Source organism: Manacus vitellinus, unplaced genomic scaffold (genome assembly GCF_001715985.3).
Source record: "Manacus vitellinus isolate BGI_N305 unplaced genomic scaffold, ASM171598v3 scaffold_79_pilon, whole genome shotgun sequence".
Taxonomy (NCBI): Eukaryota; Metazoa; Chordata; class Aves; order Passeriformes; family Pipridae; genus Manacus; species Manacus vitellinus.
In genome coordinates this window covers 1940418-1960203 of record NW_021940812.1, presented here as the reverse complement: position 1 = coordinate 1960203, position 19786 = coordinate 1940418, and the positions used below count along the sequence as shown (strand labels likewise).

The 19786-nt window shown below is 36.8% G+C and overlaps 1 protein-coding gene across 2 annotated transcripts in view; it reads left to right on the top strand.

Annotated features, from left to right (window-relative positions):
* LMBR1 (limb development membrane protein 1) overlaps positions 1-19786 on the top strand; it is a 65880-nt gene that overhangs the window by 17955 nt on the left and 28139 nt on the right. The window contains exons 4-5 of one of the 2 annotated variants that reach the window (XM_018084952.3): positions 1948-2087; positions 7188-7291. In XM_018084952.3, the coding sequence (XP_017940441.1) occupies positions 1948-2087; positions 7188-7291 (244 nt within the window). The remainder of the gene's footprint in view (positions 1-1947; positions 2088-7187; positions 7292-19786) is intronic. The other variant, XM_025896358.2, reaches the window with a different exon arrangement.

Here is a 19786-nt window from a genome sequence, read left to right as displayed (position 1 = left end):
ACAAGTGGAAGACAAACACTTGCCAGACCTGCTTGTTTGCCAGCAACTCTGTCTTCATCCTGTTCCTTTATGAAGCTGGATATTAATATCTCCTATTTAAATATGCCTCAGGATTTACAGAACATCCGTGAGCTGTTGCTGCCATCTCAGTTACATGATTTGCTGAACTGTGTGAACCTACTACTTGCTTATGACAATGTTCTTAGCTCTTCCCTGGTGGTACTGTCATCCTCTTGGAAGGAGAGCCCTTTGAGTACTTTATTGGTTTGTCTTGTACCCTGGGAAGGTGCCGAGTACATTGCAAGCTGTTCACTTTAGGTGTGCAGTGGTGGCAAGCACAAGATGTAAAATAGATGTACAAAGGAGATGTAAATCTTAGGTGCACTTCTCCCAGTAGTGTGATACTGATACTTTTTATGAATTCAAAACATTTATTTACCACAAGGTCTACTTCAGATCTAGAGAACAATACATATTTTTAAATGCCATGAAGCTTTTCCTTCTCAAGTCCAGGAACATCTCTCCTGTGCTTTTAAGACTACAGTGACGGCTCTTCTAGATTGAATTATTTTTATAGCACCTGTGGTCCACCTGTGGTTCTGCATTTTTCAATATTCAAAGGGTAAAATTTGTCTTGTTAACTGTTAACCCCCTGTGTTTGTTTTCTAATTTAGCTTTAAAATACAACAAACATACACTGTGTTTACATGAAGAACAATTTAAGACAAGCTTAGCACTTCCATCAGTGTAATAGCATTTTGTTAGAAGTGTTATTATAAATACAAAATGCTGTTTTTCTTTCAGCATAAGCTTTCTTGTTCCTTAAGAGTGTGCATGTTGTTTTTCAAAAAGCAATAACTCTCAAGCATCTGTACACAGATTTTTCTTCATGTGGCATAATTGTCAGGACTTAATAGGGGTGTGTGTAGAGAAAACAAAACCAAACTGCTGTAGCACCTTTCTGTAGTGTGTTAGGTTTCACAATTCTGTCTTAGAATACTTAAACATCCTTAAATCAATGAAAAAAAAAAGTCTCAGAAACCAACAACAGTGGCCTAAGAATATTTTTAAAAATAAAATTAGTCACTCAGACTTTCTTTTCTTGATTAAGTATTGTGTAAGTGAAAAATGGATGCGTAGACTGTTAAGGAAAAGTAAAATTTCTGTAAGCAAGTTACTGATGCTCCTGTTGTAGTGATGATCTATTTAAGATCACGTTTTTTGTCATGCTATTTTTAGAATTATTTCTAATTTTATTGTAGCATTGTATTTGTTCTGTAAGAATGTTTTTGTTGTTTTTTTTTTCTAAGAACGCAGTTCTTTTTAATGCCACAAGATGGCATTTGCTATAAGTTGTATTTGAGATCTGCAAAGAATAAGCTTAAATATTTGAAATAATTCTGACAATTTCTGAGTATTGACTTTACAGCTATGAGATGATAACTAAAATAACTACTTTGTGACAGAAAAGCAATTTTTTTAAAATTTGGTGTTAAAGTATTTATGTATAATTGTACTCTTTAGACATTAGAAAGCTGCTCTGCTTTTAAAAATTGTACTAAGAATATAGAAATGGATTTTTTATTTTCTTGCATATATGTGTATGTGGGAAATGAAAACTAAAAGAGGAGACTTATGAAAAGATATTTCATGAACTCCAGTAATTTAACCTTTGTATCACATTGGAATTGCATGCATGCAAGTCCCAAGAGAATAATCGTGGTAGTTGGTAAAAACTAATTCTTTTACTGGATTCTGTAAACTATTTGAAAACTTAAATTTGGTTTTTGGAAGTGAAATGTTGTGGAAATCCCAGTTTTTCCTGCCCGTTTACAGTGTAAGAATGTGTTGCCTTCAGACACTGATTGACAGGTAGGCTAACTACTTTTTTTCCCCCCTGTTCAGAGCATGTTGGTGGTAACAGTGGTACATTTCTTTAAATTTCAGGCTGTTCTTGAGCACCTTCACTCTAGCAGTTTCAGCTGGTGCAGTCCTGCTTCTACCTTTCTCAATAATCAGCAATGAGATCCTGCTTTCTTTTCCACAAAACTACTATATTCAGTGGTTAAATGGCTCACTAATTCATGGTTAGTACTCGGCATAATGTAATTAAAATGGATGTCTTCATTATACTTGCACAGATGTGTTCTTATTTTCAAAATGATAACTCCATTTTCATTTAATATGCTAATTGAATTGTTAATGTTCTGTTGGCTCATTGTTTTTGCTGCTGTGTGATATTTCACAAAATCTGTCTTAACTGTTCTGTTGGTTTTTTTTTTAAGAATTAGGCAGACTTGATGGAATTAAACCAAATTCATTGCTTTGAATATTAATGTAAATAAGAGCTACTAGAAGCTAACTTGAAACATGCTATTCAAGCTTCTTCCTTGTGTGTTAATGCAAGATTCATGTTCCTTTCTCTTTAAGATGATAGCTATTAAATTTATTCTCAATATAAAAAAACATGTTTTAAGAAACTTGCTATGAATATAAGCATATCATGTGGTAAAGACATGCAGTAAAATAGTAACTGGTGAAAACAGGACGTTCTTTGGTAGATTTGGCTGGAGAAAGTAGGTTTACTATGTGAAACTATTTAATATGGAACAAGTAATTTACAAGTTGACTGTGGTGTCCTTTTAGCTCTCGTGAACAGATAGTAATTTGGCTTGAGTGGATATTTCTCTGAAAAAATGTATGCTTTTGCTAAATGTCTAATAACACAAGTAGCAAATTCATGACTTTCCAGATCCCTCACTTGCAAGGATGAGTTTTGGGGGTGTGTGTTTGTTTGTTTGTTTGCTTTTTTGTGAAGTGAGAGGCCAGAAGTGGTGTTTGCAGAACATAAAGGGATAATTCTTCACATTGGGGATGATTGGACAGTCGAAAAGGTTGTCCAGAGACACTGGGAGATCTTGAAAGTTTTCTAAAACTCAGCTGGTTAAAGCCCTGAGCAACCTGATTGCACCTGCTGTTTAGCTTTTTTTAAAGGCAGATTAGACTATGTGACTTTAGATGTTCTTTCTAGTTGAGTTATTCTATGATTTGTTTTGTCACACATCGTAGGGGATTGTTAATTTGGTGTGTCTCCTCCGTGGGAGGAAAAAAACCCAGCTAATTCTCATTTTTCGCGTGGCTTTGGCTGCTCAGACCTTTACATGCTTTACTTGCAAACATAAGAAAAAAATAAAGTAAATCCTTCCTTCTATGTCTGAATTGTCTTTGGAAAAAGGACAGTAAAATATTTCAGAGACTGAAAATGATATAATAGCTAATTCAGAATTTTTCCCTTTGTCAGAATTGCTACACTACAGCAGAAAACTTGGGTTAACAAGAAAGCTGCTGCAGTAAGTAGCTGTCAAATAAGAAGGCTTTTGAATTTTCCAGTGACCATCTTCTTTTGATTTTAATGTGGTAATCTTTGGAAAGTACCACTTTATGCCTGCACAGTGTAATTTATATTCTGTAAGTCCAATAGCAGTGACTATAGCAAGAAAGTAAATTCAGCATTTTGGTGCTTCCAGGTGTGTGTATTGCAAAGCTTACCGCAGGGGCAGGTACGACTGTGGTAAACCTTGTGTGAGTTACATTGGTGTGAAGAACTCCCAGGAGCATCAGGAGGTTTTGGAGCTGTGTGCGGGAACGTTTCCCTGGGGGAAGAGCTCCCTCTTGTGGCACTCGCCAGGTTTGCACATCCGCGTTTCCCGGCTCTAAACCCTGTTCGTGTCTGGCAGGACCTCGGCGAGGTCAGCGGCAAATACCTGTGCGAGCTGTGAGAGCTCGTAGTGCCATCACAAGCACTGAAGCCCAGCCCATGTTATGTCTCTGTCCAGCACAACCTTCGCGTACGGCTTGTGTACTGCTTTGCAAGTGTTATCAAATGGAAGAATTTGTATTGCTTGAAAACAGTTCATTTTTTCTAGAGTTATCAATTACAGCTATAATCTGAGGTTCTTGAACCTGACACTAAGGAATTTTATACTTCACATAGTTGCTTTATTTGTGGCATATAGAAAAGTAGAAAATATATGCCTCAAATTTTTGAAACTAGGCAGAAAGGCAGAAAAAACTTCTAAAGCCTGGATCCAATATGAGCACTCTTACCTAATACATGCTGAACTAAACCCAGAACTAGTTCTGACAGCTGGTGTTCCCCTGTGCTGCTGTTGGGTACAACCACCAGGTGGGGGTAAAACGTAATGAAACTGCCGTGAATAAGAAGGATGAGAAGTTGCTCAGGGTCTAATCTGTTTGTCAAAGACTGAGAGATTTTTAATTTCTGTGTTTTATTAACGTGTTTTATGGGGGACATTCTTAAGTCACTACAAATGCAAAGGAAAAAAAAATTAAAATATTCTAATAGCTTAAAGCTTTTTTGTATGTTGATGTCTGCAAGTCTCTTGCAGTTTTATGATGCAGTCAGCGTAGTAGGAAATAATTCTTTTTCTGGGTCTATTTTAATTTGATTTCTGGACTATCAAATTAGGATAAGAAATATGGAGGGCTCTGTATGTTCCTTCCTTGGAGGAACGTGCTTTTGTCTGTCAGCAGCAGAACGTCACTGTCCTTCCCTCTCAACTTCAGGTGCATGTTGTAGCTCTGTAATTTAATATTCTGTAAATGTGGTTGGTATCAACTGATAATGTGTAAATTTGTGGATTTTAACTTCTTAAAAATCACCTGGATATGCACCACTCTTCCCTTCCTTAAAATGCTCTACATGCTGTGCAGCACCTAAGCACTGTTTTGTATTCTAAGATACATGTGTAATAGAGCTGCTGAAATTAGGACAAGCAGGTATTCAGCTTTGCATTAGGTGACTAAATGCACTGTCTGTCTTCAGTTAGAGAAAACTCCCACCCCCATCTAGTAGTATTTCTACTCTAACTCTGGTGTCTTACTTGTTAGGGAGGAAAAAAAAAGCAGACTGCTTGAGTTAATGTCCCCTCCTAAGGGCTGTTAATGACATTCTTGCTGATGTTGCTATGCCTGAATGTTTCTCGAATGGTAACAGGAGCTTCCTGGCTAAGCAAATTCAAAAGGAAAAATCCCCTTCTTTGTTAGCTGGAGTTTAGCCACCTTTAGGCAGTCTGTTTTCCTTAGCAATTGAGTGTTATATTTCACGCATCTATTGGAATTTTCTCGGGTTTTTTTCTGTGGTGTATTTGGCTAAGTTTAGTTCCTGGTGTCCTGGTGCTGTCAATTGCTGAAGTAGTAGTTCTTTTGGTGCCCTGCCTCCCTCTTCCCACCTTGTTTTTATTTCTTCTTCAAATTTAAATAGTGTAATTTAAGGAGAAAGGAAGTATATGGTGAAAGCATTTTTTAGGAGGGTATAGGTGAACATCACTGCTAAGTATTTTACATTTGGAACTACATACAGAAATTCTCTTAATAGTAAATTCCCCACACACCCAGTAAATGTCTCTTTCCTTACCTATTCTTTCCAAAATGAACAGTTTTAAAGAAGAAAAGGAAAAAAACCTCTACATGGGAAGAAAGGAAACAAACAAAGCTGTTAGTTCAAATTTTCTTATCATGGGGGATATTCTTTTTTCAGTGATATTCAGGTGATACAACATAGTCCCACAGAATTGTGGAAACGTGCACTTTAGGGAAGGTGAGGGACTAAGTCTGTTTTTCTCTACAAAGTAAAAGCTGGTTTTTTCAGGATGCAGAACATGTGACAGTAGTTAGACCTCTTAGCTGCAAAACTGCAGGTAAGCTTCTGCTTTTATAAAGAAGAAACACCACATCCTGTACAACTTCTGATAGGATGAGTGATGATGGGTTTATGTTTAGGCACCAGAAACTGGCTGTTCAGAAAGTGTTCAGCTTAAAAAAATCTTTATAGAGCAGATACCCTAATGGAGATTAGCTGTCACTTCAGGCTGTTTGCTAAACCTATTCCCTTCCTGCAGATGTCACATGTGTCTTACAGATGTCCTAGTTGTAAGCAGTTGTTGATTTTTCCCGTGGTTGAGAATGGTTGAGGTTGGAAGGAGCTCTGGAAATAACCTGCTCCAAGCAGAGTCGGTCAGGGAAGGCTGCTCAAGGCACTGCCCATTTGGGTTTGAATATGTTGAAGGGTGGAGGTTACAAAACCTATGGGCAACCTGTTGCAGTGTTTGAGTACACTCACAGTGGAAAACATTTGGGATTTTTAGTTTGTTTGTTTTTCTTCTTTCCTCTTATGGCAAAGTAGATTTTCCAGTTTTTCAGTTCATGCTCATTACCTCTTCTCCATTCACTGGATACGACTGTGAAGATCTGACTCTGTTTTCCTTTCCTCCTCCCTCATCAGATATTTTTACATATTGATAAAATCTCCCTGAGTCTACTCTTCTCTGCTCTCTGTCCGTTTGTCCAGCCTGTTGAGGTTCATTGGAGTGGCAGGGGAGGACAATGCTCTTCCCCTTCTTCTCTCTTGAACAGACTTGCTGGGGATGTGGTCTCTGCCATCACCCAGGTCACTGATGAAGGTGTTAAACCCACCATGAACTCCTTGGGGTTTATATAGCACTGGTGACTGGCTTCCAGCCTAACTTTGTCCTGCTGGTCACAGCCCTGGGAGCCCAGAAGCTGATCCAATGTTCAGAGTCCACTTATCTAGACCTTACTTCTTTAATTAGACTGTGAGGGGATTTATAGGAGATGATTGAAAGCTTTACTAAAGTTGAGGTAAACAACATCTACTGCTCTCCTCTTGCCTACTGAGCCAGTGGAAGGCTGTTGTTGCTATCTTCTGGTTTGGAGGTGACAATGGCATTTGTGTATTGCTCATGTTAAAATCCATGGTTTGTCGGAGTTTCTCTTGGAAAAATTATGGAGGAAGTGATTACACAGAACTGGTTCTTGTGAGATTCACTGATAACAGTAAAATACTTTTGTCCTGAAAACTTTGAACACAGTTCTCTAAAGAACCTTCAATGAGGTTTTGTGGAAGTACTCCGTGGTTTCAGATGTTTGCTGCTGTGTAAGTTGGTATCCAATTTTTGTTTGAAGATCATTACACAGAAATGGATGTTTTTCAGCAATGACCTGCCAATAACTGTATCCATAAAAACCTGGCTGCTGTTAGCACTTGTATGTATACTACTTTGTTATATATAAGGGAGGAAAATGTAGTATCTTTAACTTTTAAACCTTAGAAACATATAATGTAAACTTTTTCTTGTCTGTTGCAGGTTTGTGGAATCTTGCTTCTCTTTTTTCAAATCTATGTTTGTTTGTGTTGATGCCCTTTGCGTTTTTCTTCCTGGAATCAGAAGGATTTGCTGGCTTGAAAAAGGTAGGAAAACACTGTTAAATATGGAATAACTGCAGTATATATTTCCTTTTCAGCTCTTCTTTCTGATGAAACTGAAATTATAAATTTGGGAGGATTTGGCTCTGGGATGTGTGTGCTTATGTGAAAGTGTAAATACGGCTGCACAGTCTTGCACAAGCCATTGTGTGGGGGGAAAAAGGTATCCTGAAAAGCTACATGTACTGAGACCAAGAAAATGACTTAGCTCTTTGGGTTGTGTTTTTTTTGTTTGTTTGTTTGTTTGTTTGTTTTTGTTTAAATGAAATTATTTAGTCAAGATTTTTTTGGAAAATGAGGTTTAGTCAAGTTTTTTTTGAAAATGAGGTTTTTTTGGGGGATGGTAAAAGGAGAGAAGGTTCAATAAGTACACTAGAAATAACATAACAAGGAAAAGGAGGACAGGTTTCTCGCTAATGGGAAAGGTGATTAAATAACAGATGATCCTGTGAAGACATGATTGATTTGTAAATTTTAAAATTACAAGTGTCCCAAAGAAGATTCAAGTATGGTCAGTATTTAAATAATATATTAAGAAAACTATCTTAAATGGGTTAAGAATACCCTAAAATATTCAACTTAGTTGAATATACTTAAGAGAGCCAAGTATTTCAGTGAGGCATGGAACTTGGCAAAGCAATTTTTGAACAATAGAATGATAACGGTTGTGTTAATATGTGAACTAAAGAATTACAGTGAAAAATTACTATAATGGAGGCACATCAAAATGAATTTCAAATCATAAATATCAAATAGATTAAACTGGAATGACTGTCTGGGGACCAATTGTAGCGTGTTTCCATTAATCTTTATCATCCAAATGATTACACTTTTGTTTTTAATGATACTGCACTTGAGGGAATTCTGTTCCCTTTGGATGACAGTTCTCAGAAAGCAAAGGGTCTTGGAAAGTGATCTGAAGTCTGGAAAATGCAAAGAATTAAAGATGGATATGAAAGACTATGAATCATTGATGGATGGCATGTCATGTAAAGCCACAGGGGCATAATTGTGTTTGGAAGGAACACGTAATTCCTGGTTGCATTGGCAGGAACTGGCATGGAGGCAGTGATGTTGCCATTTTTGCTCTTGGTGGAATTAGGGAAAACTCAACTGAAGTGCTGCATTCAAGCTGGGATTTTAGGGCTCATTTAAGAGAGAAAACAGATCCTTCATGCAGTAATTTCTAGGAAAAATTTTAATTTGAGAGAACAACGTGGAGAAGCGAAAACTGTATTCCACAGCTGAAGGTACTGGGAGATATTACTTAGACTGAGCTGTGGCAGAAAACACCACCCTGGCTGGGCCCTGCTGGTGCATAAGTGTTGTTTGGTGTCGCCCGTGCTGAGTTGATGATGCCGCGTCTTTGCCGTGCATTGACCAAACTGCAGATGTGTGTCCAGGGCCCTTCAGCTACGAGTTTGGATGACCAAACTAATGCAGTCAACTTTAAAGGAGTTTGATGATGGGCTACTGTGTTTAACTCCTTTTGTCACTCTTGGCTGGAAAACACTCTCCTCTCTTCTTCCTCCACTTCAGGTGTCTACAGGCCTAAGAACTTTTAGCAACTCCATTTGTCCTTCCAGTTTTTGTGTGGGGGCCACCCCATTTTCCTTTAAGTATCTAGCCATTGTTAATATGTATCTTCTAAAAAAATAACTGATTTCAGTGAGGTTTGTGTCTCCTACAATCCAACAAACCCAAGGATTCTCTCCATTAGCGTGCCAGGTACCATCATTCTGGTGTGTCCCCTTGACTTGCAGAGTTCTCTTGGCTCCAGCAGATACTTTATGTATACATTGAACTTGCACTGTACATGAAACTTTGATAGTAACAGTGATAGTGGCTATCAATAAATCCCATTCAGGATAAATAAGATGACCATTACATGTTTAAGCTGGGAAGCATCTGTAACTCCAGATGAGATAGAACCATAATCTTTTTCAGATGTCAGGAAAAAGGTGATTGTTGCTGCTTTAGAGTAGTTTGACTTTTTCATGGGGTAGATGAGATCAGATTTTAGTATTAAGACCCACCTTTTGAAAGGGCAGTGAACTCAATTTTGGAATATTTTTTTTTACTTCTCAATGTTTTTGGAACATCCCAGATGCCAGATGTGATTCCTGGTATAAGTGCTCAAGGCCTTTTTCCAATATCTGTTTTACCAGACTGCTCTATTTCAAAGTACCCAAAATGGATGCAGACATACTGAATTGTTTGATCAGTTTGGAGTGAGCCTTAAGGCCGATGGTGAAGATGTAGAAATTGTGGTCTATTTTAATATGAACATACCTTGTCTTTGATCACTTTAGTTGGAAAATAAATGGCAGATGTCACTTCTGGACTAAGTTGGTAGTTAAAATTGAATGTGCTGTTCTGTTCAGATGCTCATGCAGATAAACAATTCTACTTGCAATAATTACTATATATATTTTAAAATATTACATCACATAATTGGGTGGTTAGAATCTGGGAAAATTTATGATTAATCAAACTCAGGATTACATGTAGGCTTTTCAGTTCTAGAATCTGTGAAGGAAGGGTATTTCCCATCTTATTTTACTTCCTGTAGATTTTTGTTATATTTCTTACCTCTTTTCAGATAATATTTTGAGACCATGATTGCTTTGTAGAATTCTGTTACTTTAACAAATTATTTTGTGTAAATTTAAAAAAATGTTGTATTTTGTCATCCATCACATCAAACTAATAGACCAGAGAGATAAAACATTGTTCAAATGCTATTACTGTTCGCTGGAAAAATCAAGATTTCAGTGGTCTCAATTTAAAAGAACATTTCATACATTTGGCAAAACTTGCAGCATTTAAGAGAAGAGCAAGCTACTGTAAGTGTAAAGACATTCAGTAAAGAGATTTGGCATGGATATGTAATCTTTAATCTTTCAGTTGGGAGTTGTAAAAGCAGTTGATTCTAGATACCCAACTCAGCTCAAAATTTGGATAAGATGGCTGCTGCCATGGAAGCTTTTATGCAAGTCATCTTGGATTTGTCATTGAATTACCTTCGTTATAATGACTACATAGGTCATTTGAGATTTAGGTGTGCACAGTGGAGATGTCTATTTGAACGTGTTCACGTATGAATTACTGGCTGGATTTTGATAAAAGTTCTGAAAATGAATCATTAAAAGAGGTTCATTTCTGAAATGGAACAGATTTTTTTACTTTTTAATGGATGTCTTTGTTCAGATTAAATAGCAACAGTAATTTTAGTTATTATCACATATGGACCTAACCCCCAAAGTTTTTAGCCATCTGTTTGAGTGTTTATCATAGACTGTACTATAAGAGCTGATTTTATGCACTGACTGTAATGTGACTTTTTTGCAAGCTATGATATTTCAAATAGCTCATAGGTTGCTGTTAAAGCTTTGTATAACCTTTCTTTCCATGTTCCTGTATTGTAGCCTTGCTCCCTTAACTGTTTGAGTTTCCTGAATCAGAATGGGTTTGATTAACCATCTTCCAATTTGCTAAGGTTTTTTTTCTTGGCTGCTAGTATACTTTCTAAATGGCACATGGCCCCCCTTGTAGACTCAGTTTAATTCCCCAGGGCAACAGTTTAAAACAACCAAGGGCTTGCATATTGTGCAGAGGAGAGAAATTCGGAAATTAGACACTCGCCATGGACGGATGCAGTGCTCTCCTGAAATTCAGACTGATTCCTTGCCTAGTTTTTAATAAAAAACCACTATGTTAATTCAAAAAGGGCATTTTGGGCCTAGGGAGGTTGACCATGCCCTTTTAAAGACCTTAAGTGCTGCTCTTTGCTCTAGTTTATTTCCATTTAATGGCAGTTGCAGATTTCTGATATCAGAACAATAATTAGAAAACCAATATTGAAGGTGTATGATATACAGACATGTATGTGCATATATGTGTGTATGGACACGTGTATTTTTGTGCACATATGTGAATTTAGTTTTTCAAAACTACTGAAGTAATTGAAGGTCGCAGTGATACATTACCCCTTAGCCAGTGCATTAACTGAGCTATTGGAGTACCTGATGTAACTTTGATCTCCTGCATCAGTATTAAAAGCAGTTTCATATCTTTCTATGTTCTCCTTGTCTTCCTTTGTATAGTCTGTGCATAAAGTTATGTTCCTTGTTTAGATAACCTTTCAGTTCTTCGTCAGTGATGTGCTCAGATTCTGTAGTAGTTATGAAGCAAAGATGTCAGCTGTGTTTCTTTGTGTCAGAATTAACCTCATTCTTTATCATTCCCTCCAAAAAGAAAAAATGTGATATTTGCAGCTGAGCATCTGTAGGTCACAGTGCTGATGTTTCCATGTGTGAATAACAGACTGCACAGAAAATTACATGTGTGCTGCTGTGTGAAGGAGGCAATCATTTTTGAGGAGATAATTGCTATACCTTTTCTTGACCTTTAAAATATGCTTTCTCTTGATGTAACTTCAACAGAAATTTGTATGTATTTGAAGTTGACAAAGGTAAAGATGTTTAAGAGTAATTTCCTTGTAAGAAAATACAAATAGTGCAACCTAACCACTGTGACAAACTGGAATAACTGGGTATCGTATAATCACAAGTGTAGAGTTTTAAAAAGGCTTTATGAAGTATTTTACCTTAATACTGATCTTTGAACTTGAAGTCATAGCATAAAGTTTAACATGAGCGACAGCAACATCCTGACCAATTATCCAAATTATCCAGACATCCCAAAATGTTCAGAACACAACACACAAAGTCTGTGGATTAAGAGGTTAACTCCTGGAACATCAAAAGAAGTGCATGATAGTAAAAACAAATAGTACAAAAATTTGAGGTAACTTCCTTGCTTAATTAATTAGGTAGACCAGGTGGAAGCGAAGAGGCCAGAGCTGGTGCTCAGAATGTCTATAAAGCTGAGCAACATGACAGCACAATGGAGGAGGAACAAAGATTTTTTTAATATACTTCTATCCTGTGTCACAGTTTGAAATTGTCCTGGTTTATGTCCCTTTTGGCAAACTTACATAAAAGTGACCCTGTACTGTATTTTATGACCAGATGACTTTTTTCCCAGTGGCTAATTTGTATCAGATCCCCATCTTAAAGAGACACAGAAATGAGTAGGAAGTCCAAGCCGGTTTGTCTCAATGAGCTTTCATTGCATGCTTTCATTATTTTTGCTCGTTTTTGCCACTGATCATCCATAAATTGTTGGAAATGAGTGATTAAGGAAGTGCTGCTTAGTGTTAGTGGCACATGCACATTCTTGGTATGTTTTTTGTGGGTGAGAGGAAATCGCGTACTGCACAAACAAAAAGGAAAACTCCTGCTGGGAACCTTTCAAGGAAATTTAACTTGCGTAATGTTTTGATCTTGGTGTTTATTACAGAAAATAAGAGTAATATTTCACCAGCTATTGTTATGTGTCAGCTAGTCTCTCCATCTGCTTGCCTTTCCTTGATAACTCTTCCCAAATCCTCATTGAGTTTATTTTAATAAAAACACCACTTAAAAATGTAGCAGTTTATTCATACGCTGAAGGCAGGTGAGCTGGGCCAGTGTTCAGAACATTTATTGTGTAGTGCTTGCTACTGTATAAAGATTTGGCTGTGGTGGCTGCAAAGTCCTGCCTGAGTTAGCAGCGGCAGCTCAGCCTGTGCAAGTAAAATGTGGGGTGTAGGTTCCTTTCCAAATGTGAAATGCAGTGGTTTTTGCTCTTAAGACAGATTTCTTCCCTTCACCCCTTTCACTGGAGCCTGACTTTTAAAAATATGTTTTACAAGTAAAATTACTTATTTGGGGAGAGGGTGAAAGATTGAAGCTTTGCAGAAATACCATTATTAACATTTTTTGAAGCTGCTTTTTTGCTGTAAAAGTAAGTTATTTTTAGTTTACTGAGCAACCCCAGTGTGTGTATGTCTTCCATTTCCTCAGTAGTTGATTTGATCCACTCTATCCGTAGCAATGACTTTTCCTATTCATGTCACCACGAAATAAGACTGAACTAAGCTTCAGTGTCTGATGTATTAGGTTGCAATGCATTGTATTTGCAACTCTAAATAACTAAACACAGTAATAAGTACAGTGAACAGTGAACCTGCTGAATTTTTTTCTTGGTGTGTATGGAAATTCTAATTTCTGTATTTTTCCAGCAGCTTTGTTATTTGTACCAGTAAAACTCTGGTACAACTATAGGTGTAGAACACTGTAAAATATATTTTCAGGATGTGGCAAAGCCAATGTAGGAAGTATATTTAGAGTTAATTTTGAAGTATTTACTTTCAGAACCTTTTTTACTTATTTCAAGCAGTTTTCCATGGAAAGAAAGTGTTCCTTTATGGCAAACTACTGGCAAATAAGTGGTCTGGAATTCTTTTCCAATATGAAATTATCTCTAATTAAAACCAGTCAGTTTTTGAAATTTACCTTGATTTTGCTGGAAGGGGGATTTGGAGAGTGCATGATCTTGAACCCTGTTTGCAAACAGCATTTAACTGTGCTTTATGCTTGCATGTCCCTCTGGCTGCAATACCCACGGGCCACTGTGTGTGATGGTTCCCCAAAGAGTCTTGAGGTGCCCTGTTAACAGTGGATGTTTATTTGGCATTTAAGCTCATATTTATTTGTCTATAAAATCATTCAGCATGAACTGAGACTTTAGTGCTCTGATCTGTATGAAATGTTTACTAGTATGTAACTGAATTATTATACATTATATTACAACCCATTTACTCATTCCATTAGTGATACCAGAGACAAAAGTTGTTTAATCAGTCACATCAAAGGCAGCTGTTTGGGTTTGTATTTTTGACATAAGCTAACATCTCAAGTTCAGATATGAAATCCAGTTTTTAAACTGAAGTCCTTTAAAATGACACCACTTAAAATTTATTAGAGTTTGTTGTTGTTTAGAAGCAGATCCTGATTATTCTGGGATTCTGATTTGGCAAGCAGCTTGTTCAGGGTTTTTTCCTCTCCCTATTAAAATAGAAAAATACTTAGCTGACATTTGCACAAACCCATAACATAATCTGTAAGATGTAAGGTGCAGAGTTAAGGACTGTATTTAATGGTAAATCTTGCATTAAGGATGGTCCATATCCTGAACCTTCATGTGCTTCCTGCTTCCACCGAAGTCTCAGAAATGCTGTGTACATGGCTAAATGTAGATTGGGTTTGTAATTTGTATTGTAGAGGCCCATCTAATATTAAATTTGAGAAGACCCTATAAAATGGCAGGAAAGGGAGGATGAGAAAGTTTACTATACTTGTTAGCATGTCACATTGATAAGTGTCTACACTAAACTCCAAAAATGTGTTAAAATTATAGCTACACTACCGGGTCCTTCATTTGCAGTTCTGCAGAGGAAAAATAAATTCTTCTTTTACAGATATATATCAGCAAATTTGTCTTAAAAGAGTTTTGTGAGTGTGTAGCTTGCTTTTGCAAACTTGTGACAGGAGCATGTAACTCTACTGTAGATTCATGTGAGATGAAAATACCTTTATCTGTAAAAAGTATTGCAGTGAAGTCTGTTTTCTGTCCTTTCACAAAGAGTGTAAGACAAATTTGCATTACACACAGTAAGAACATGGAAATTACTACAGGTAGGTCAACAGAGGTTGGAAATGCTGGTTGTATTAATTTTTATAATTCAAAACCTCAACTTCAGTATGCATAAGGTTTTTTTGACCTAACTGTCTGTATTTAGACATTTAGGATCCAAGACTGTGCAGGACAGATAAATAACATGCACGTATTCATCAGCTTAAGGCCACACCATGTGTCAATGAGAGTGAAATAAAAAGAAATTCAAGAATCAGTGGCCAAGAGAGAAAAACTTGTCTGATGAGGAATAATGGCTTACTAAGAATTTGTTTTTGTAAGTATGTAAAATATTTCATAAGGTTTTATAAGATTTCTTGCTTAAGTCAGTTGGAGACATTATATGCAAAAATCTGTCTTTTTTATTTTAGCATAAGGAGATCTGTGGTTTGTTGAATATATGTAACAGTTCTGTACCTGGGGACAGCTGAGGGGGAAATAAGTGGATGCTGGTTGCTGCACACATTGGATCAAGATGTGATGAGATGTGATCTGTGCTCCGTTTCATTGAAGTAGTTAAATGTCAGTAGGTTGCTTCCATAAATTAGAATGTACTTCATTTAAAGAGGCCTCAGTGTAAGTTACAAAAAAATAGGCTACCAGGAGATAAGCTAATGGTAGAGTTTATTTGGGGTAGCTTTTCTGGACTGCCTGCCTCGCTGCCACGTCGTTAGCTGAACAGTGCTTCAGCTTTTCTGCCACAGTATGTGGGGTTTAGGTTATAGTTACTTTTTTTGACCAACTCTATAATGCTGGATGAGATAGAAAATCATATATGTAGATAGAAAATCAAAATGTGTCAGGTTAATCTGTGTTCTTGCAACGTTTTCACGTGTTTGAGCTGTGGAAATTTTTAGAGTAACAAGATGAACCAAGGACTGTTAGTAATATTGGGATAAAAATACTGCTCAAAGAAAATTATGTGTTCTTTTGAACTGTGGTTTTCTGACCACAACTTCTCCAGCACACTGTGAGAAACTGCATTAGGTGACACATTATGAGTAGGTAGAGTCGTCTGTAAAACTGCTCAGTTTTGGAAGCTAGCACTGGAGCATTAGTTATTCCACCCCATCTGAGCCAGGAATGAGATGCATTGCTGAACTTTTGTGCCTTCCCCACGCCCACGTCGTCCTGAACTTGCACATTTGTGCTGTATGTAGCGTGTTGATGCTTTCTAGAATTTCCACAGTTCTTTGCTGAAAGCCTTAAGGTGTAGCTGGAAGCCTGCAAATGGAATGAGATGTGAATAATTTTCTCTGCTACTCTCTTAGTGAATAAACTGAGTGGGGTTTTTTCTGTTACAGTTTTTATTTGGTTTTAGGATAACTTGCGGAGTTCTGCATGAGCAAAAATAGACACGTTAAATACTTCTACTACTTGTAAAGTGTGCAGATGGAACAGCTCCCAATGCTATGCTTGAGTATCTTCATTTATTATTGATGTAACTGAAGCACTGTGTTCTAAAAGACTTTTTCCCTAAGACACTTCTTTTTAGGCAGAAGTGAGTAGTTTTTAAATTTTATTTGGATGGAGCATTCTTAATGCCCTCCATAGACCCTTCTGTTTGTGGTAGATGACAGATGTGTGTCTAAAAAGCCTGAGATGTATTTCTTCTTTTTTTATTTATTTTCAGTTTATAATAAAATTAATGTAACTGTTTAATTTAAACTAGAAAAGTTTGCCATCCTTTGCAAGGGAAGTATTCACACATGCAGGATCCCTGAAATGACTGTAATTCAGGGGATCTAGAAGGCCCCTTTCTTAGTCAATGGAAAAAGGCAGGTAGGTGCCTCAAGGATTTGAGATGTCTGAGTTAAAAGCTTCAAGAGGCAATATGAGCATCTTCCCATCTCAGTGTTTGAGTTTCTCTTATTAGATGGTAGGAAACATTAAATTGATCTCCTCTTTGAAGAATGTGATTTGTTTTATAAAAATGGCTGGTTTATGCATGAGAAATCTCTTAATTAAGATTTGAGTATTTGAATACTTTTACATTAGTCTGTGTCTTCATTTAAGTCTTCATTAACATCAAGCACTGACAGTTCAGGACAAGCAAAAACTTTGTCTCTGTTGTAAGTCTATTCATGTGTTTCTGTTAATTTATATAAAAATTTAAAAATACTTTACAGATGTAATATAATTAGAATTTTAATTCACAGAGAAGAAAATTTCCACATAGTTTTATATTGATAGTGGAGAGGTTTAATATAAGTGTCCTAATTGTAGAAAGTCATTAAACATTTTTCTAATAGAGTTCCTTTTATTAAATGTGACTTTACTAGGCAAACACCACTTTTGATTCCCTTTCTAAAAGCAACAGGCTTTTATTAATACTGATAACCACGTGATACTTAGACCTTTAGTCTGTATTATTTATTTAGTATTACTAGAAATACTCCACATTAAGGATTGTTCTGTATTAAGAATTACTTATTTTGAATTGACAACACAAGGAAGGAGCTAATGCATCTGTAGTAAGGATTTGTGGGGCAGACCACAACTTAATTTACAAAGCAAAGGAGGAGGGAGAACCAATGAGTTTCTCCTGACCTTTTTTTTTTTTTCCCTGATGTAGCTTTTAGAAGGGTTTCCCAGCTTATTAATAGAAACTTCCAACTTTCTGGTGCTTTGACTAATTCCTAGAAGTGTCTTTTCTTCTTATCTTATTCACCCTATCAGGGGGTTAGTAACAGACATGACCTCAGGGTTTTTTGAATTTAATTTAATTTTTTATTTTATTTTTCTATTATTTTTCTTCATTTTAGAACTTTAAAAGTGACCTGTGTGCTTCTACATGTCATTTGCTTTTGGTAGCTGTCTTCAGGGTTTCTTTCTGCCAGAAGTATAATCACGAATTCCAAGTCTTTCATTATACTTTTGCATTACTTATCTTAATCCTCTGCCAAGCTACATAGATGTTGGAAAATTTGTGTTTATCTTCCTATCACGCCAGTCCACCAGGAAAGATTCTTTCTGATCCAAAAGTAAGTGATTAGAGGGAGACTCATAGTGTCAGAAATCCCACAGCTCCCGTGCTGTTGTTGCAGGTGGCTTTGGAAAGTCTGGGAAACTTGGTAGGTGGAAGGAATGGAGCATCTGAGAGCTCCATTAGTGAGGGCTGGGCTAGAGAATGGAACAGCAGAGCAAACTTGTGGGGGAAAGGGTGACCTTGGGACAGTCATCATTTTACAGTGTTACCCTTTCATTTCTTCTTTCCCTTCTCCCCCAAAGGTTTGGGTTGTGTGTCAGTAGATCTGCATCTGTCCTTTTTAGGATGGGCTGCAGCAGGGTAGTTGTGTACATCTGACAGCTGTAGACTGTAATTATTTTATTCCAGCAAGTGTGTGTTTGCATTTGCTTTGCTAGTCTGTCCAGCTTTTCCTTATTTTCAGAAATTTTTATATATTCTGTTACAAAATTTGGAAGGAATAATGTTTCTAATGTACTATTTCTGTGTTAAATCTACAAGAATGATACCTAGATGTGGAAGAGCCGGGGTATGCTCTTTCCTTAAATAATTTTAATCCATGTATTTGAAACAGTGCCTTAATTGCTAGGCAATAAATGAATCCCACATTATCATTCTCACTGGAATCCCTGTTCTATTGGATAATTAAATAAGTCCTAGGGAAAAAAGTGAGGAAAAACCTGTTTTCTATCCGAGTCGCAAGGATACAAGTCTGCAAGGAGTCCATCTTGGTTCTTAGGTTATTTCACTGAGTTATGTCTGTGCAGTGGTGTCAACAGGAAAGTTTGATGGATATGGACCCCAAAATATACTATAACACTGGGGTTTGATACTCCTCTGGGACTTTGAAGGAGAGCCTAAGTTTTCTTTGGCAGAGGAGTCAGTCCAGTGGGTGTACTGCATCCTGGATAGATGTCCTTTTCACCAGGCTACTAAATAAAGACATCTTTTTCTTGACCTCAAGTTGAGGTATTTTGGTCCTTCATTTCCAACTCTGCAGGCATAGGTCTAATACTTATTGGTACATCTCTTTGGCCAGTACCAAAGAATTAATTATGTTTTTTTCCCATCAAGTTCCTTTAACTTTCATTTGTTTTTTCTCTCTCCAGTTCTTAGTTTCTCTTTGAAATTTCTGGATTTTGTTATTTACACTGTGTTACTGTTAACTTCTATACAGTTAAATGATTTTAGCTGCCTCCTCTCACTCCATTGGCAGAATGGTAACCACTGTGAAACCATTTGAGAAAATATACTAACACAGACATCAGCTGAAAGTTTCTGGGAATGTTTTATGACTGATTTTTTACTGTTTGTATTGTGTGGAAAATAAATATAAACTTTAAAATATGTGTATTGTGTTGTGATGAAAAGTGCTCATTTTAATCTTAACATTCCCACAGGCTGGAAGGATTCTGTGAGGGAAGATGTGGTGTGGGAGAAGACACAGTTGGTTCTGGTTACAGCCTGAAGTATTTGGTTCTTTTATGGACAAGGAAACATTTTTTCTGATTACTTGAATCTGATGCCTGAATATATTATTTCTTGATTAAAATTTTCTTAACTCACTCTGTGAGGGTCCTGAGTCATTAGCATCTATGTTTTTTTAAAGAACTGAGTTCTCTTAAAACTACAGCTTCTGGGTTTGACTCAGGAATTTGTATAGTCTCATAAGGTAATGACCCCATAACTAAATATCTGTGTGCTTAATGTAGTGTTTCATGTTACCTGATGCAAAATGGGTCTCCTTTGCTTATTAAAAAATGTCTTTCTGCACTGCCTTGAATAGGTTGGAACCAGATTGCTCCAAGTTTGGTGGAAATGGGTGGAATGCTTGATGCTCATCTCTTCACTAATGCCCCCAAATTGAGAAAGAGGGGGTGTCTCATGCTAAAATTGTAATTGATCTTAATATATAACATCCCCAACCTCAT